Below are 17,018 nucleotides of genomic sequence, written 5' to 3' on the forward strand. Positions count from 1 at the left end.
TTGTCCACTGTATATTTTTCTTTCAAAATAAGACATGGGGGAATATTAACTGTTCTGTAAGTTTTCTTACATATGACAATAAATAACTTGAAAATCAACTTGTGTTTTGTGTTCATTGTGTAGCGTATGCGTGCTGCGAGCTGAAGTGTTTACACACCCACGCAACACTCAAGATTGTAGATGCCACATATACCAGCCATTATCGCGCGCGCGCGTGTATGTGCGCTTGCGTGATTATATGACGCATGGGTGTGTAGATGAGATGAAAACAAACTAATCTAATATGAGAATGAAACCTTGAATCTTCCACCTCATCATCAACAAGAGATTTTTAAGGATGCATGAATATATGAAATATATATTAATGTCTATGTTTGCAACTGAACAGGCAAAATCTCATGACTTAAGTCACCAGAATGAGAAGGATGCTGCTTTTTGTCGTTTAATTCTTCAGAATAAATTCCTTTTCCCTGAAACAGGCTGCATAAAATCGTCAATTTGGGTGCTTATTTTTTTCTTTTTCACGGCTGCAAAGAGAGCGTCAATATCTCATTCAAAACTGCAACCCTGCGCGTGCGCTTCATCCATTATGATTTACCCATAAGTGATCACGTTTACTCGGTGATTAACCAGAAGATTTGAGAAGGGAGTGTAAGTTGCAGGATGAAAACAAAAACGTTGCCGTATTTTTCTCCTACAGATCAGTGTGGTGGATGTTTGCAGGCCGTCGTGTCCAGCATTCATAGCACGTCCATATCTGCAGACATTTTTTTTCCTAATAAAATATGAATTTATGAATCTTGACAAGCCAGATGCTGGAAATTCATCTGCTCGGGAGAAGCTGTCTCTCTCTCTCACACCGTCCTTAATCAGTGCAACAGAAAATCAGCCGCTTCTGTTCCTTTGACTGATTCTGTTTATTTTCTGCTGCATGCATGGTCATTTTAAGGTCAGGACAATGTCCTTTGACCCCCTGACCTTCCTGCTATTGCATGTTTGTTTTATTGGCGATGGAGGACTGCAGTCATATGTGTCTTTAATGAAACTTCAGCTAAACGGTTGCAATCTAAAAAGGCTCAGCATTGGATTTAGATTAAAAAGTCTTTCCCCACCCACCGTATCTATAAAGCAGGCCTTCCTTTGATAAGAGCTGCAGTTAATACTCAAACAGAGCATCCTTCGGTATATTTATTGCCTGTATTGTAATGGGGAAGTTGGGCATCCACCGTTTCTTTTCCCAAGTCCTTCTGAGGGCATCAGCTAAATGGCTGAAATGTAAATGTTTTGGCTGCAGTGTTGCTGATCCTGCTGCCGCTCTCATTGTGAGGAAAGTGACTCTCAGAGCATCAGCTAAATGCCTAAAATGGAAATACGCTTATTATCTGTGATCAAAAGATTTGAAGCTTGAATAAATCAGATAAATCAGGTGGATAGAAATGCATTTTTTTCATCAGAACTCATTAGGCATAAGACAGAAATATGAGGCTTTTTCAGCATTGTTATGACTGTATGTGGCTAACTTCAAAACCCAGTGTTGACAAACCCACACCCTGAACATCCTGCTGTGTGTCAGTTTCCCCTCTAGGCCCGCTGCGTAAAAGTTGGGGCGTTTTGCAGCTCGGGTGTCGGCCTGCTTTCTCGGGTTTTCCAGCCACAGCAGGTGAACTTTCACCCCGACCTCCGAGAGGACCTTTTATTTTCGTTCTGTAGCCGTTGACCATTTTTACCTCCAGCTACTTGCCATCCATACACGCATCCCTTCGTGCTTGCTGTGCGCGGGGCGGATCGATAGGGCAGCATCTGCTCCAGGAAGCCCGCGGTCCCACACCGCGCACCGCTTCGCTGTTTCCAAACGCCAGAACTGCTCATCTCTGAAAATTAAACTGACAGACAGATATGATTAGTATGCGCTCTGCCTCCCTGCTTCTGTCTGTCTCCCTGTTTCTCTCTGAGGCCGATTCGCGCGCAAACATGCACGCTCAGGTCTCGCCGCCACACAGACCAGATGTAATTTGCGCATATTGTATGCGCATGCAGGCACTCTCATGTAAACACACAAGTTGCACAAGCCACACCATAAGTGCACAGAGCCATGTATGCAGGCGCGCATTAGCGCGCTCCCACACACAAAACGAGAATAAACTAAAAAACAAACAAAACAAAAAACAAACAGAAAACCAGGTATTGTAAGATGCTAAATTTACACACGCACGCGCTCTCCGTATTCCGGGCCTGCATTATATGTGTCTACGTGGTGCTGCGACAGCAGCAGGTCGTGGGGCTTCTGGAAAAAAGGGTCGCATTGATCTTCTTTAGGGACTTTCCAGATTGAAGTGTTGGCAGTGTGAGTGAATGGAGGCGCGTGCTGAGTGCTGATTAAGAGCTGAGCAAAACACGAGCGCCACTTGACACCATTGTTTTCCTGAGAGGTAGGATTTACATTAAACCAACACAAGATATTAAGACCAAAAGCACAAATCATTTTCTATTAATAGTTTATAAAGAAAATAATAAAAACAAATAAATTGTGGCATGGGTTGAATTTTATACACAACACACTGCTAAATGAGATATGTTTATATTATTTATTTATTTCTATTTTTTTATATTTATTTCTATTTTTCCCCTCAGTTAGTGAAGTGACTCATATAACTACATATTCACTAAAAGGGCCTCCTGTTCTGCACATATACTTGAAATTATATTAGGGGGGAAGCACAACCTTTGACAAAATCATGACATTAATAAATGAAAATAGCATTAATAATAATTTCAAAAACAAAAGGCTCGCGTGTTAGCTAGCGTGGTCTCTTTCCGTCTTCGTGATATATTATTTCATACTGACAAAAGGAGCAACAGCATTACTTGTTACATAAAAAGGACAGAATGACATTAGCTGCAGCCAGTGAAATCAATTGATCAGACGCGATAAACAGGCGAGCGCAGCAGAATGACCAGGCTGTGCGCACATAATTCATAAGTTGTGCTTGCAATCAGCTGAAGAAGGCTTAACCTGTGGGGTTATGAGAAAGAGAGCATCTCCACCTCAACGCTTCCCCCGCCTCGTCACACCCACACCCTCTCCCCTCCTCCCCCCGGAGAGAAAGGGTTAATTGGAGTAGGAATTTCATCGCACATCTGTCAGATTTTTAAGGCCGTGACGCACTGAAAGCAGAGAGTCAATGTGAGCAAGGGGGAGGAGGAGGAGGAGGAGAAGGAGAAAGAGTTGGTGGTGAGATCGATGAAGTGGCAGGCAGAGGGAAGAGGAGGAGGAGGAGGAAAATCTCACGAGATAATGAAAGAACAAGAAGAGAGCTGCTAGTGTAGAGCAACAAACGAGGCTAGAACGGGACATTTTTTGGAGTGAAAACCAAAGACTGGGAGAAAAACAAGGACGGAAAGACCGAGAGAGGCTCGTTTGTGACCGCAGATGGTTTGTGGTGTCTGGTTTTAGTGAATGTTACACCCCGGGGCGCAGCGGACCAATTGTGTGAATCTGCAGGCTGCTCGCTGACAGAGTCGGAGAGATGCACAGGACGGACAAGAGTCGCGGACGCGCTCTGAGAAGTGGATAATAAAGGTAGGATTTTGCACGTTTTTGTAAAACCAATACGTGGTGGTGATATATTTTCTGAATCGCCACCATGTGTGATAGTTAGTTTACGTGTCCTACATGTGGAGCGAAAATGCAAAGGAACTGGTCATTTACAGCGCTTCGCATGCGCGCTGTGGGCTGCTTCTGTATCATAACTTTGCATAAGATTCAAAAAGAGCAAAAATATTACATTCCAAGAGAATATTAGGTTGGAGTGAAAAGTGATATCTGTGTTTTCTGGCGCTTTCCGAGGAGTGTGTGTGGCAGAAAAACAAAAGTGCTTTTTAATTAATTTTTTTAAATTATTTGTTGCTCTTGTTGTTGTTTGGGCTACATTTTATTTTCTCTCACTGGGCTGCTTTATTTTTTCTCTGTAACGACTGAAGTTTAAATAAAGCGAATAACAGCGCCTGTCTTGTCTCACGCAGGCACAAAAGCGAGGCTTTTGCCGAGGAACCCAGCTGAGCACCAAAGAGACAAGCAGAGCGCTGATGCACAAGCGAGAATAAAATCTCAGTTAGAGCTCCTAATGTTGTTGCAATCTCGTTTTCCGGGAGTTTGAGGAAGTACTTAACGTTATCAGATAATTAATTAGACACCCTATAAGCCCGGAAATCAATTAATTCACAAATCAATAAATCTATAGTCTGGTGTAACAAGAGACCTTACAGACTGTTGGCCCAGTTGTCCAACAACAATAACAAGAGGAGACCAGCCACACATCACGGCAAGAAATACAACTTTATTTGTTGAAATTAACGATGGATGGGAGTCTAGGGGAGATGTCCCTCCACAGCCACTCTGATCTGGCTCACAGCCAGGATGGCAGGGCTATGCTGCACTCCCGGGACCTTTCAGCTGCTTTCCCCAGGCCTTCCCTTGGGGGCTCCTCCATGTCTCTGGAACCTGAGCCCCGTCCACCAGGCTTCGATCACTCCATGTCAGCACTGGGCTACAGCGGCGACTCCCCATCCAGCTCTGGCAGCACATACACTACCCTGACCCCCCTGCAGCCCTTTGACGACAAGTTCCACCACCACCATCACCATCACCCCTGTCTCCCTGTCAGCAATGTTATTGGTAGCTTTACCCTTATGCGTGAGGATCGAGGCCTCAGCACCAACTTCTACAACCCTTATGGCAAGGAACTGGCCATGTCCCAAAGCCTGTCGCCTCCATCCACAGGATCAGGCCTGGGTTCCTCCATGCATGGCTACGGAAGTCTGGGAAACAGCCCTAATGGTAACGGCAGTCAGATGCTCCCTGGTGGTTATGATGTACATGGAGGGAGCCTTTTCTGCCGAACATCGGATTTTGGCCGAGAGATGTCACCGCCAGGCCTAGGAGGAGGTGATGTTTCAGTGGGGCATCAGCTAAATAAAATGGAGACTCACCAGCATGCCCCAGGCCATCACCCACACATCTATAGCCAGCACTACCAGCCACACCATCACCCGAGCCAGCAGGCCACCAAGATGGGTGACCACCTGCACTCTTCATCGTCTGCTTCATCCTCACCCAGCGAGGGCATGCTGCTGGGCTCACAGGGCAGTGGAGGCAGCACTGGAGAGGAGATCAACACCAGGGATGTGGCCCAAAGGATCATCACTGAGCTGAAGAGGTACAGCATCCCCCAGGCCATCTTTGCTGAGAGGGTTTTGTGTAGGTCACAGGGCACACTGTCTGACCTCCTGAGGAATCCTAAGCCCTGGGGCAAGCTCAAGTCTGGCCGTGAGACCTTTAAAAGGATGTCCCGCTGGCTCCAGGAACCGGAGTTTCAAAGAATGGCCTCGCTCAGGCTGGAGGGTAAGATCTGGCTTTACTCTGTATTTTTTCCACACACACACACACACACACACACACACACACACACACACACACACACACACACACACACACACACACACACACAGAGGCTCAAACAGAAACCACAACAACAGACACGCTCACTCTCCTTGTTTTCCCCAAACGCCTCCCTTCTCCGTGTCTTCCAAAAAAAATCTCCTCTCCAGCAATCAGTATGCAGCTCAGGTTGGTACATGAGTAAAAGCAAAAGCATCATACTGATGTTTCCCTCCTTCCCACTGCTGTGAATGTACAACCGCTGTGTCTGTTGTCTCATCAGCCTGGGTAATAAGAACTTAGCAGCACATTAAGGTCAGTTTGATCAAGAACAGGCCATATGTGCCGTTCCTTTGTTTACTTTGCTCCCAAACAGTTCCTATTGACTTGTACAGTAGCTACAATAAAAAAAACCCCACAGACATTTGCCCTCCTCTTAAATGAACCATGAAGATCAGTGTGAGCAGCGATTGGCAATTTAATCGCTTTTGAGCCCACAAAATAATTTGCGCAGATATGCCATTCTGAAGCGATTGATTAATTTCAGCAGTGATTTATATCTGCTCAGCGCCTGACTCAAGTTGAGTTGGCAAGGTAACTGATGCAAATTAGACTTGAGCTTTTGCCAGACACCTTTTATCAACGTTGTCACTGAGGCAATTACTGCGGGGCTAAATACGGATGTTGTTCAGCTCTAAGGCAGCTCCTTCCAGGTTTCTCACATGTGGAAAAGAAGATGTTGCTGCTTAAGTGAGGTGCATGTAGTCATTAGTGCAGAATCACTCAGTCATATGGAAAATTTGACAACAGTTTTGAAAGTTAATAGAATTTAGTTACAAAGTAAAAAAAAAAAAAGAAAGTTTTTTCCAATGTAGAACACCAGCTTTCTTCTTTTGCTATGATTTGCTACATCTTTTCAGTTAAATAAATATCATAATAATAATATTTCATTGTAATTATTTCTTGCTTTTTATACAGATTTCATGGCAAATTTTAATTATTACTAGTATTATTTTTTAAAGGCACATTACAGTGTGCTGCTTGCCATTTAATATTCTTTGGGGATGTGGATTCAAGACGTGACAGCACGCCGTACAGTGCCGTGTTACAGTGTAGTCCCTCCACAGGGACCTAAGACCCATCTGATACACGCAGCACAGAAAGAGATCCAAGTGAACGCGGTAATATGAGATGAGCATAGACGAGTGTGTATCTGCAAGTGGTCGGCTCACTGCGGGGGTCTGTGAGCTGTACGTGTGTGTGAGCCTCCCCACTTGATCACCGCTTCTTTCGTTTCTGTTGGCAGCTCGACTGATTAAGCCGAGCAACACAATAGGGTTCATAGGTAATGATTGTGCGCTCTTGCAATCCCTTCACAATTATTGATCTTTGATTGTTCAACTCTGAGAGCACATGTGTACATCCTCCATTCAGCAAAACGTTAGCGCAATCACAACCAAACCTCTTTTCTAAAGATTAGTTATCTTGGGTTTTGCTCTGTAATTTGACCCAAACGCCGTTTGATTAATCCCATCCCGTGATGTGTGAATGCTTTGTACGCAAAACACCTATTATCTCCCCCACGAAAAGGCAAATCTTCATCATGATAAATCAGCCCTTTGTTCTTTGGAGCAGATTTAATCATCGTTCTTTCTTTATGTGCAGCATCCTTGTTTCTTCATTGTCACAAACACAAACATTATTTTTAACGAGTCAGACCGCCAAGTCCGAGCAGCCGATCAATCAGACTCATAAAAAATTAAAGTCCCTACACAGAGAAGCGTACTAATGTTTGACAATGCTCCTACTCTCTCTCTCTCTCTGCTCTCACACTCTCTGAAATTGCATATTTAGTTCTTGGCAAAGCCACAATTTGGACAGCTCGGCACTTTTCTACATAACCTACTTTCCGAAGGGGGTTGTTGTGTTTTCCCCCCCCTGGCCAACCCCCTTTTGTTTAATTACAAGCCTCTATTGATTTCCATGGGAAAGAGCAGCACGCTTTGCCCACACACACCTCGGCCGCATCGGCAAATCGAGACTGGAATTAGAATGCGCGGTGCCCTGTGCTCCCCAGTCTGAAGATAGCTCAAGTGCTCTCTGCTTCACGCCTCAAGTTTTAAGATGATCCTCCTTAATGCAGCACTTGCTTAAATACATAGAAGGCCCTTTAGTGTCAGCCAGAAGCACTGTTATTTCCATAATGTCTCTTCTATAGAGGGCTGCAGAGCTCTCTCCAAAGCTTGACGCACCGTAATTGTGGAATTTAGTTGCTGCCATTTTGTATTTTCATATGTCTTTTTTGCAGAAACCTTTTGGTAAAAATGCTGTGATCCCTGGGATTTATCTGCAGTATCTTGTGTGTGTGCTGTATGGATTACTGCACTGTATATGAGATGCATCTCCAGCCCAACCTCAGGCTGTGGAGGAGGCAATCAGGATTTAGTCAGAGAAGAAGGCAGGATAAAGACCACACAGCCTTGCTCTGACACTTAAAGTCAAGGAGGGGGGATCAGAGACTATAACTTTAAAGATGATGGCCGAAGCCCTTGACTAAAGGTCTAAATGAATAAGAAAGGTCAATGCGGTTTACGTGTCAGCTCCAGTGCCCGCACCACCCCCACAGTAATGAAAGCCACAAAGCCTTGTCCACCGCTCGCTGCGTACAGTTCACGTTTTGCTAGCGAGGCTCAAAGGTCAAACCCAATGCCATTTGCATATCAGGAATTGCAAACAGGCCGGCGTGACCTTAGCTGTGCAACATCAAACAAACAGGGTTGTTGTTTTTGTTGTGTTGTTTTTTTTTTTTTTTATCTGACTCTTGCAGCTCCCCCCACTCTGGCGCTGAAGGGGTTAACCAGCCTCTGTGGGTCGAGGAGTCTGAGCTGCACAGATTTAATCAATAATTTCTATCAGCCCCTGGCCCAAGAAATCAGCAGGGGGGTGGGCTGGGGCTGGGTGGGGGGTGGAGGGGGTGTGGAGGGAGAGGACAGGGAGGGGAGTGGTGGTGGTTGGGGGGGGGGCTGAGACGCCAGGGGGTAGGGAAAGGGCTTTCGATCACGTTTCAGCAACACGAGACAGGGGCATACATCATGATTAGGGGCTGTTCCCACGATCATAAGAAGCCTATAGGGGAATATTTATGTCTCCAAGAGTAGCCCCGGTGCTGGGGATTTATAGCATGGTAATTGTGAGCCTTTTACACATGATTACAGCATAAGGAAGCATTTACTTAATGGTCGGCGTTATGATCGTCAGTAAGGGAGAGAGCTGAGGATAGGATGGCGGCGAGGAGGAGGAGAGCGGCAGGACACGGCAGCTCCTCCAACGAGCCATAAATCCACGCTACAAGCGAGCTAGCCAGCACTATCATGTCATTGCTTTCATTACTACATGAGCTCAGAGTGCACCACTGTATATACATTCCATAGCTGCAGCTCACATCCCAACACCCCCAACCCTGAAATATTGACCGTGGTGATGGTATAACTCATATGAAGAATGCAGCACAAATACTATATATATGTATATATATATATATATATATATATATATATATATATATATATATATATATATATATATATATATATATATATATATATATATATATATATATATATATATATATATAATATATATATATATATATATATATATATATATATATAATTTCACTTGTGGTGATATTGACATGTTGCTGACATCTCGGCCTGTTCAGATTTTAATGAGACGTGGTTCGATAACTCTCAGAAATGCAAACGAGCTCTGGATGCCTAAAAGCTAACAGGCCCCTGTAATCTCAAGTTGACAAGAGTGCATCCCCGAGTCAAAACACTTCCTTCAGATAATGATTTTAGAGGAGAATGTTCACAGGGAATTCATGGGGAGATTTATTCATGTCCAGTTGAGTACTTAAGTTTCAGAAACTCAGCTGGATGTTAGAGCAATCAAAGCCAGACGGTGCGAAGTACACACACACACACACACACACACACACACACACACACACACACACACACACACACACACACACACACACCCTTTAGACCTGCGTCTAATTCTGCTGTTGTGATTGCACTCTGTGAAAAAAAAGATGGCGGTGAGGTCACACTTTTTCCTAAAACGCTCTGCTAATGAGAGAAATTTGCCACTGTGCGTTTGAAGAGTGAAAAGACAGTCATACAGTTAACATCAGCAGCACCCCTCAGTATGTGAGATGTTTCTCAATGGGAAACTGTGAGCCAATCAATTGGACGCGTCAGTGCTGTTGTGAGAGCAAAAGGCAGCATCTGTGTTTTATATAATGTATGTTTGCAGCGTGAGTTGGGTTGTGTTTCTCCGTGTGTTAGGGTTTGAAATATTGGATCTCAAGGTTATTGCGAGCTGAAATCTCCATATAATCACATATTTTTTTTGTCAATAATAGAACTCCATACATATTTCTCTGTGTTTTCTTAATATAAGTTAAAAAAAAATCTGCCTGTGCAGCAGGATTATTTCAACCAGCTTCAACACGAATACAGCTTATTCCTCTCTTGCTTGAAAAATGGTGTGTGTTAAATCTCGAAAAGAAAGAAAGAGTTTCTCTTTTCTTGCAATAAAAATGACACGTTTGTTACACTGAGGGCTGTTTTGGTTGGCTAAATGCTCAAAAAGCCCAAAGAGCATGTGTAACCCCAGCATCTTATCTTTCTGAGATCGAGAAAGCTTCTGACACAACATGCCAAATAACATGCATATCTAATATCATACCTATTAGAAGAATTCATATTTTATACCCCCCCTGAAAAAAAACCCACTCTCTATATAGGCACTAATCCATCTGTCCTTGCTCATTTGTGTGTGTGTATTTGTGTCTTTGTGTTTTTTGTGCACGTACACCAGTGTGCTTACACTTAGAAATGCATTTGATACCATCAGCAAAATAGTCGCCCAGCAACCGCACAGTGCTGATTGAAACCTCTTAAAAGTGTGCATTTAGGTAATTGCACGACTCTCCCAAATATGTTTTAGCCCACTTAAGGCTTCTAAATGCCCTGGGCAATGCCGACTCTGCTTGTTTCACTCACCCCTGACGTAACCTGCCTTTAATAGAAAATAAATTAGTTCCCCCTAAAGTGATTATTACTCACTCACTGCCGCCACATGTAAATGACTTTTATGAGAAACTAATGATGTTGAAGTGTCCACTAAGGGAAAGGAAAGAGTGGAAGTGGAGGGAGATGGTTAGAGAAAAAGAGCGGGATGGAGGGTGGGAGGGAAGGGAGGAGAAGTTGGCTCGGTACACAAAGGCAGAGGTTGGTGTTGTGTTTCCTGTAAATACAGAATTACAGCGTGTTAGAGGTGAAAGGTTCAGCGATGGATATGCAGAGGAACATGCAGCCTGAATTCAAAATGCTCGTCTGATTCTCAAAATGGATCTGAGCTCAGCCCACACGCATCAGGCTATTTTTCTCTCTCACTAAACAAAACTGTTCTTTGCACTCTTTTTTTTCCCTTCAAAATAAATTTCAGACTTTTTCGCGAGAAAATATCGATTATATAATTGGGCGGGCTGCCGCAGCTAGAGTGGTGTTTAACCCAGACCCCGGGATTTTATTTTGTGGTTGTTGTACGCAAGACTTAGATTTAAAAAAGAATCACCAGAAGACTTAACTGTTACTGTAGATTGGATTTGGATAACTTTGATACTGGACAAATGCTGCTAAAGCTTTTTATCTTCTGAGGACTAAAGATGCAGAAATATACGGATGTTAAATAAGGGAGAGTCTAAGAGGGACAAAACGTGACATTTGATGTGATGAAAGGTTATATTTCAAATTTTTAAGGGGAGAAATTTGATATACATCTGTTTTTGTGTTTGAATTCAATTTTTGTTTGGAAGATATTGCCATTATCAGTGCAACACCAGATTTAGTTTGTCTCCAGGCCATATCTATGTAAAAAATTAGACCATTTTCCAAAATGTAATTAAAGGGAATAATGAAAAACATCATGGAAGACTTCAGGACTTTGGTCTGGATGTAGTTATATGTTTTTTTCTCCCTAGCAGCTTAGAGCAGCTCACTGGTAATAAGATGTGATAGGTTGAACATCTTGATTCCTTTACTGCACAGTGAAACAAGTTGCTGATTCATCTCTTTTAACTAATCAAAGTTGCTTAGCTAATCTGTTTTCTTTCAACAAATCCACTTTCCCACAGCTTAATCCATTTGTCCTAGTTAGCCAGCCAGTCTGTTAGCTAACCTGCTTCCCCTTTCCTTTTTTTAATTGATCTTTTATCCATCTGCCTGCAGCCTGCAAGCGTAAGGAACAGGAGCAGAACAAGCTGGAGCGCAACCAGGGCCCGAAGCGCACCAGGCTGGTGTTCACAGACCTGCAGCGGCGTACGCTTCTGGCCATCTTCAGGGAGAACCACCGCCCAACCAAAGAGCTCCAGGTCACCATTGCCCAGCAGCTGGGCCTGGAGCTCTCAACTGTCAGCAATTTCTTCATGAATGCCCGCCGACGCAACCTCAACAAGTGGGCAGACGAGGGCCGTCCTTCTTCCACCGGTTCCTCGGGCTCCAGCATTTCCTCCTCCGCAGTGTCCTGCAGCACGGCGTGATGCTAGACCGTCGCGGAGGTGCGGTGAGGAGGGCGCTGAGGGAGCAAGGGGGCACATAGACTGGTCTAGGCAGAGATCAGCCGTAATAAATGTCCTCCTCGTTATCAGAAGGAGAGATGGAGCCAGCTATTATAGATGAGTTTATGAAGATGAAGCATTTTTCCCAAACCAAAGTTAATTGCTCCCTTGAAAAGGAAGGGGCAATGCTTAGTGATATGATTGCAAGATGTGAGGTCTTGCCTGTATAGTCAAGGGTGCAAAGATGATTTGACTCAAAGAAGAGTCACACCCTTACATAGACACCATCTCATTGCATTATTTTGATTATGTAGATTAGAGATAATGAGGGTATTGCAAATCAGGAGTAAGCATATTTTGGTGTACCTTCAAATCTTTTCTCATCTCTCCAAACGTGAAGAATCAAGAGGTGTCGTTTGCTCACATCTGGAGAGCTTCATCGTGTAACTTCCTAATCAAGTGATCGCCATCATCCGAAGACATTAATCCTTCCCCGATGTTATTGTAGTCCCTTTATTCCTCCTGAATCAAGGTGAAAGAGGAAGAAGAGGCATTTTTTTTAAGTCCTCTTTTTTTTTCTTGGAGAACTGAATGCCCTTTTCTTAGCATGTGTTTCCATGGTAATGGTTCCCAGGACTGTATGGCGTTGTTCCAAGCTTGGAGCCTGGAATAATCAGGAGGGTTCTGTAGCGCCTGTGACTCCCAATTGTCAATCATTTCCCATCAACAGGAGCCTCTTCTGTATTGTGTCAAGACGGTCCCACCTCGAATGAATCAGAGTTTTCAAGGGGGAATCGCGGCACATCTCACCGTATGCCAGGACAGAATCGATAAACACAAGTAGGACACAGAAACAGACTTGTTGGTGCAACCGTCTAGCTTTAAGACTCTCACTGAGCTTCCAAATTAAAGCTCCACAGCCATTTTTTTGGACTCCAAATCAAAAAGAAAAAAACCAAAACACACACACAAAAAAAACGAAAACAAAAACAATTTGAACACAAAGGCTCTCTGGAGAAGAGGTACACCTGACACAATGTATAGTGACATTGTAGTATTTTTTCCACTCATTTCCAAACAACTGTATACTCCTCCATTACAAAATCTTTTTTTTACAGATGTCTAGAAAATGGAGGAATGTGATTCTTTCCAATGTTTTTGTACAGATTTCAAGCACATCGCTCTATTTATAGTGACACGTTGGAAGTGTGGGGCAGTTTGTTTCAGCCCTGCTGACGTACAAGGTCATTTTTTTGGTCCACAAAGGAATGGCTTTAACCATGCCTCCTTATAGCCAATAGATGAATCAAACCAAGAACTTTTCAAATGCAATTAATGATCTGATCAACATATTTATTACTGCATTTGTGTATTTATTGGTTTCCCTTTTTCTTTCCTTTATTTATTTGGTTATTTATTTATTTATGCTATCTATATACTGTAAGTATTTATTTAACAATGCTCTGTATGTCTGTGTGAAACTGAAAACTTTTTGTGATGGGCACTTTTAGCTGTAGAATCCCATCGTAATACCAAAGATTAACATTGCCTCCCTGAATGTACGGCCTGAATCCCTAAACCCAGTACCCGATCCACCCGGATCCAGCCCGACCCACCCAGTGATGTTAAGTATCTCTCTATCTTTAAGGCCTGGCCCTTTTTGTTTTCTTTGTTTTGTTGTAGAATTATGGGGAATTCTTTACTCTTGCAAATGTCTCTGCTGTCAGCTCTTAACGCCAAGGCCAAAGCTTGTTTGAATGTTGTGATAATATTTATAATTAATAATACTACCAATAATGACAATAACAATAATAACAAAGATGATGTGGCATCCCATAGGCTCACAAGTTGCTTGTAAAGTTGTGTTCAGACCAATGCCATCTGGCAGAGTGCGTAATGTGTCTGGGGACCCACTTAAAGCACTGTCTAATGTTGCGTAAGTCCTTCGGGGTCACGCGCAAACATGCGTACTGTGCATCTGCCTGGGGAAATGCATGGTTATGACCCCCCACCCCGCCCAATCTCCCTCACCTAACCCCTTCCCCAGTGCAGTGCAGACACTACTGTCTATGTCCTTCTCAGTGTGATCTCACCGTCCACCACACGCAAAGGCTTCTGCTAGTTGTCTCAGTTCCAAGACGTTTAGTAGGGTTCACTCCTGACTCCTCCCGTGTTTTCCTCAACTTGAATTGAGATACTGGAGTTTTTTTCTGGGTTTGTTTGCTGTCCAATGTGATTCTTAAAGGGTGTTCCTCATCTTCCGGGGAATTGGATTTATGTACCCGTGGTTTTTAAGGTCTTTTGAAGGTTTTTCCCATTCTCGTTTTCTGGGAATCTTTAATTTCTTTTGTAAGATTCTTTAGTTTTATGACCTATGCCCTCTGCCATCCAAAGTTCAGTGTTTGAGAAGTCTTAGATTTTGTTGTAAGGCTTGTGGGGCTTGTCCCTGACCCTGTAAGAGCTTCATGGATCTTTCCAAATCATTTGGAGTTTTGGCATTTGTTCTAGGTCCTCCTTCCTTACCTGGATTTTCCATTCTGAGTAGTGGGTGCTGAAATCAGGAGAAGTCACCTAAGATTTAATTTTCTCACTCTCGACTAAATGCTGCCCAAGTGTGGCAAAGCTAGATTTGCCGTTTTCAACACTGACTCTTTCCCTGTCTCATTTTCTCTCCCTTTCTCTGTCTTTAACGTTGTAAGAGGCGGATTGCCGGGGCCCCCTTCACAGCGTGCACTTGAAAGACGGGTGGTCATGAAAGAGGCCATCGACTTTTTCGTGGACTTCAAAGGGGAGGCTTTTTTCATCCCGTCTCCTCGCTGGGTATCTGGTCTGGGGTCTGCTCTTGGCCAGACCTGTGGGCTTTAGGGGGCATTCAAAAAGGGGTGGGGGGAGATCAGAGAGGAGGCTGAATCGTCCAGAATGAGGATGGTGGTAGCAGTGTGTGCGGAGAAGTAGGAGGGGGGGTTGTTTGAGGAACAGGAGGTGTTGGAGTAGTGGGGCATAGAGCTGAATTAAACTTTAATGAGCAACAATTGTAAGCATGCTGAGAGCTACGGGGGGTGGCAGTGGGGTTGTGTGGCTGTGTCTGTACAGCGGTGAAAAAATTAAAAATAAAAGAGCTTGAAGGCTCTTCTGCTGATCTCTGCCCACTGCTGTCATTGTATCAAAGCTGAGGTGACACCTTTCAGGTTTTTCTTTGTCTCTCTGACTGCGAGTCTAAAATGGAGACAGTGCTTTTTGTATTGAGCCACCCTCTGCTCCGTGTCAAGCAGGGAAGCTCTTCCCTTTCTGTACAGAGGGTAGGCGGGAGGGAGGAGTGAATCCAGTTGGCTGCTGCAGGTGATCCGCATTGCCATTTTAGCCTGCGGCACCCCCTAGTGACTTTTCTAGAAACTTGACCCTGAGACAAGCCTGGCAGCCGAGGCCATTGCAGAGCAATTCTTAGGAGCGCGTTAATAATGAAATAGCAGAACTGAAAGCTGACATATACTTTCAGAATAAAAAATTTAAAAAGACCAAAAAAGTACTGTTTTTGATAACGTTTGAACGAAAAAACAACCAAAGATCAATGAGTAACTGCTGAATCATTATGTAATGTAGGTAGTTTTAGCAGTTCCTCATCAGAGCTACCGTAGCACTCAGAGGATTCAAAAAAGCACCAGTGGGGTTCCGTGTGCTGGTTATTTATGTTGCATAAATCAGTATTATGTTGAGCTGGAACTGAGAAACTGACATGAAGCAGTGTCTTCAGATGAAAGTCTTTTGACCCCAGTGTCTCCCCCTCTGTCCCTGTCTTCTCCCGTGTGCGTACATGAAGACTTTACCCATCTACCTCAACTGTGTGAGATGTTGTGTGGCAAAAATGTTCCTTAACCAAAGAATCCATTCTGTCAGGGTGTCTGTCTATCTATCTATCTATCTTGTCTGTTCATCCGTCTCTTCTTCTTCATGCCTTTTACTTCTTCAAACCAAATGTGCTGGAATCAATCTGTGAAGGGGCTGAAGGAACCCCCTGTCCAGCCAAAGCTCAAGTCGAGTATGCTAGTGTCCCATTGATCCATGTTCTGTATATAAATAAAATCATTCTCAAGACCAAAAAAGAAGGAGGTGACAATCCAAGCAAGGAGGATCTTGCTGTAATCAACGTTGCCTGTTCCTTGTTTTCCAAAAGCTAGAATTATGCGAATTGCTGTAATAGAAAAAAAAAAAACCCAAATCAAGCACTCATCCTAACATAAAAAAAAGATCAGAGGAGACAGAAGCTATTTTTCCACATTTGTAAGCCACCCCTCCCACCTGTTTTTTTTTTCAAAATGTTTAGTGTAGTTGAAATACTGTTCAATCCCACTGTTGTAAGTAGGAATTAATAAGATCCATACAAAAAGCTTTAAACGGGAAAGAGCTGAGGGAAATATCTGACTGAGTCTGACTTTCCCCAGCTTGGACTCGACCCACCATGCTTTATTGTGCCATTCTTGTCCATGTGTTAGACTTACTAATGAATGTGGCTAACCAACCAAAGGCTTTAAAAAAAGATATACAAAACTTTAAACGTCAATCATGGTGGGACATTTTGTATCAACAACTAAAGAAAATCCCTTTGAATACCTCATGTGAAAATTGTTTGTTGTGATGTTGCACTAAAAAAAATAAAAATGACTCATTTGTAACCCAACACTGCAGTCTGTTGACTTTATTCTGACCTTGTTCAAGATGTTAGCAGGAAAGATATGTGGGTTTTAAAGGCCAACACCAATAGCTGCTCTGAAATCTGATTTATTTTTTATTTTGTCCAAAAACAAGAAAACACACTTACGAAACCAAGGCTTCCTTTTAAACGTCCTTTTTGTTTAACGAAAATGCTGTATAACATGCACATTTTAGTACTCAACCAGTTAAAACCCTCAACATCCCAGGCATGTTTACATAAATACATATCCCCCTTTTGTCAGG

General features: G+C 43.3%; 1 protein-coding gene across 1 annotated transcript; it reads left to right on the forward strand.

The window, feature by feature from the left end:
• The first annotated feature begins 2,975 nt into the window (after positions 1-2,975).
• Positions 2,976-16,754, forward strand: onecutl (one cut domain, family member, like). Its single transcript, XM_082552038.1, has 3 exons — positions 2,976-3,580; positions 4,024-5,401; positions 11,737-16,754. Exons 2-3 carry the CDS (start codon positions 4,357-4,359, stop codon positions 12,045-12,047), a joined length of 1,356 nt encoding a protein of 451 aa, XP_082408164.1. The 5' UTR covers positions 2,976-3,580; positions 4,024-4,356; the 3' UTR covers positions 12,048-16,754.
• The last annotated feature ends 264 nt before the right edge of the window (positions 16,755-17,018 follow it).

The sequence above is a fragment of the Aulonocara stuartgranti genome (genome assembly GCF_965226115.1).
Source record: "Aulonocara stuartgranti genome assembly, chromosome: 11".
NCBI classification, from domain to species: Eukaryota; Metazoa; Chordata; class Actinopteri; order Cichliformes; family Cichlidae; genus Aulonocara; species Aulonocara stuartgranti.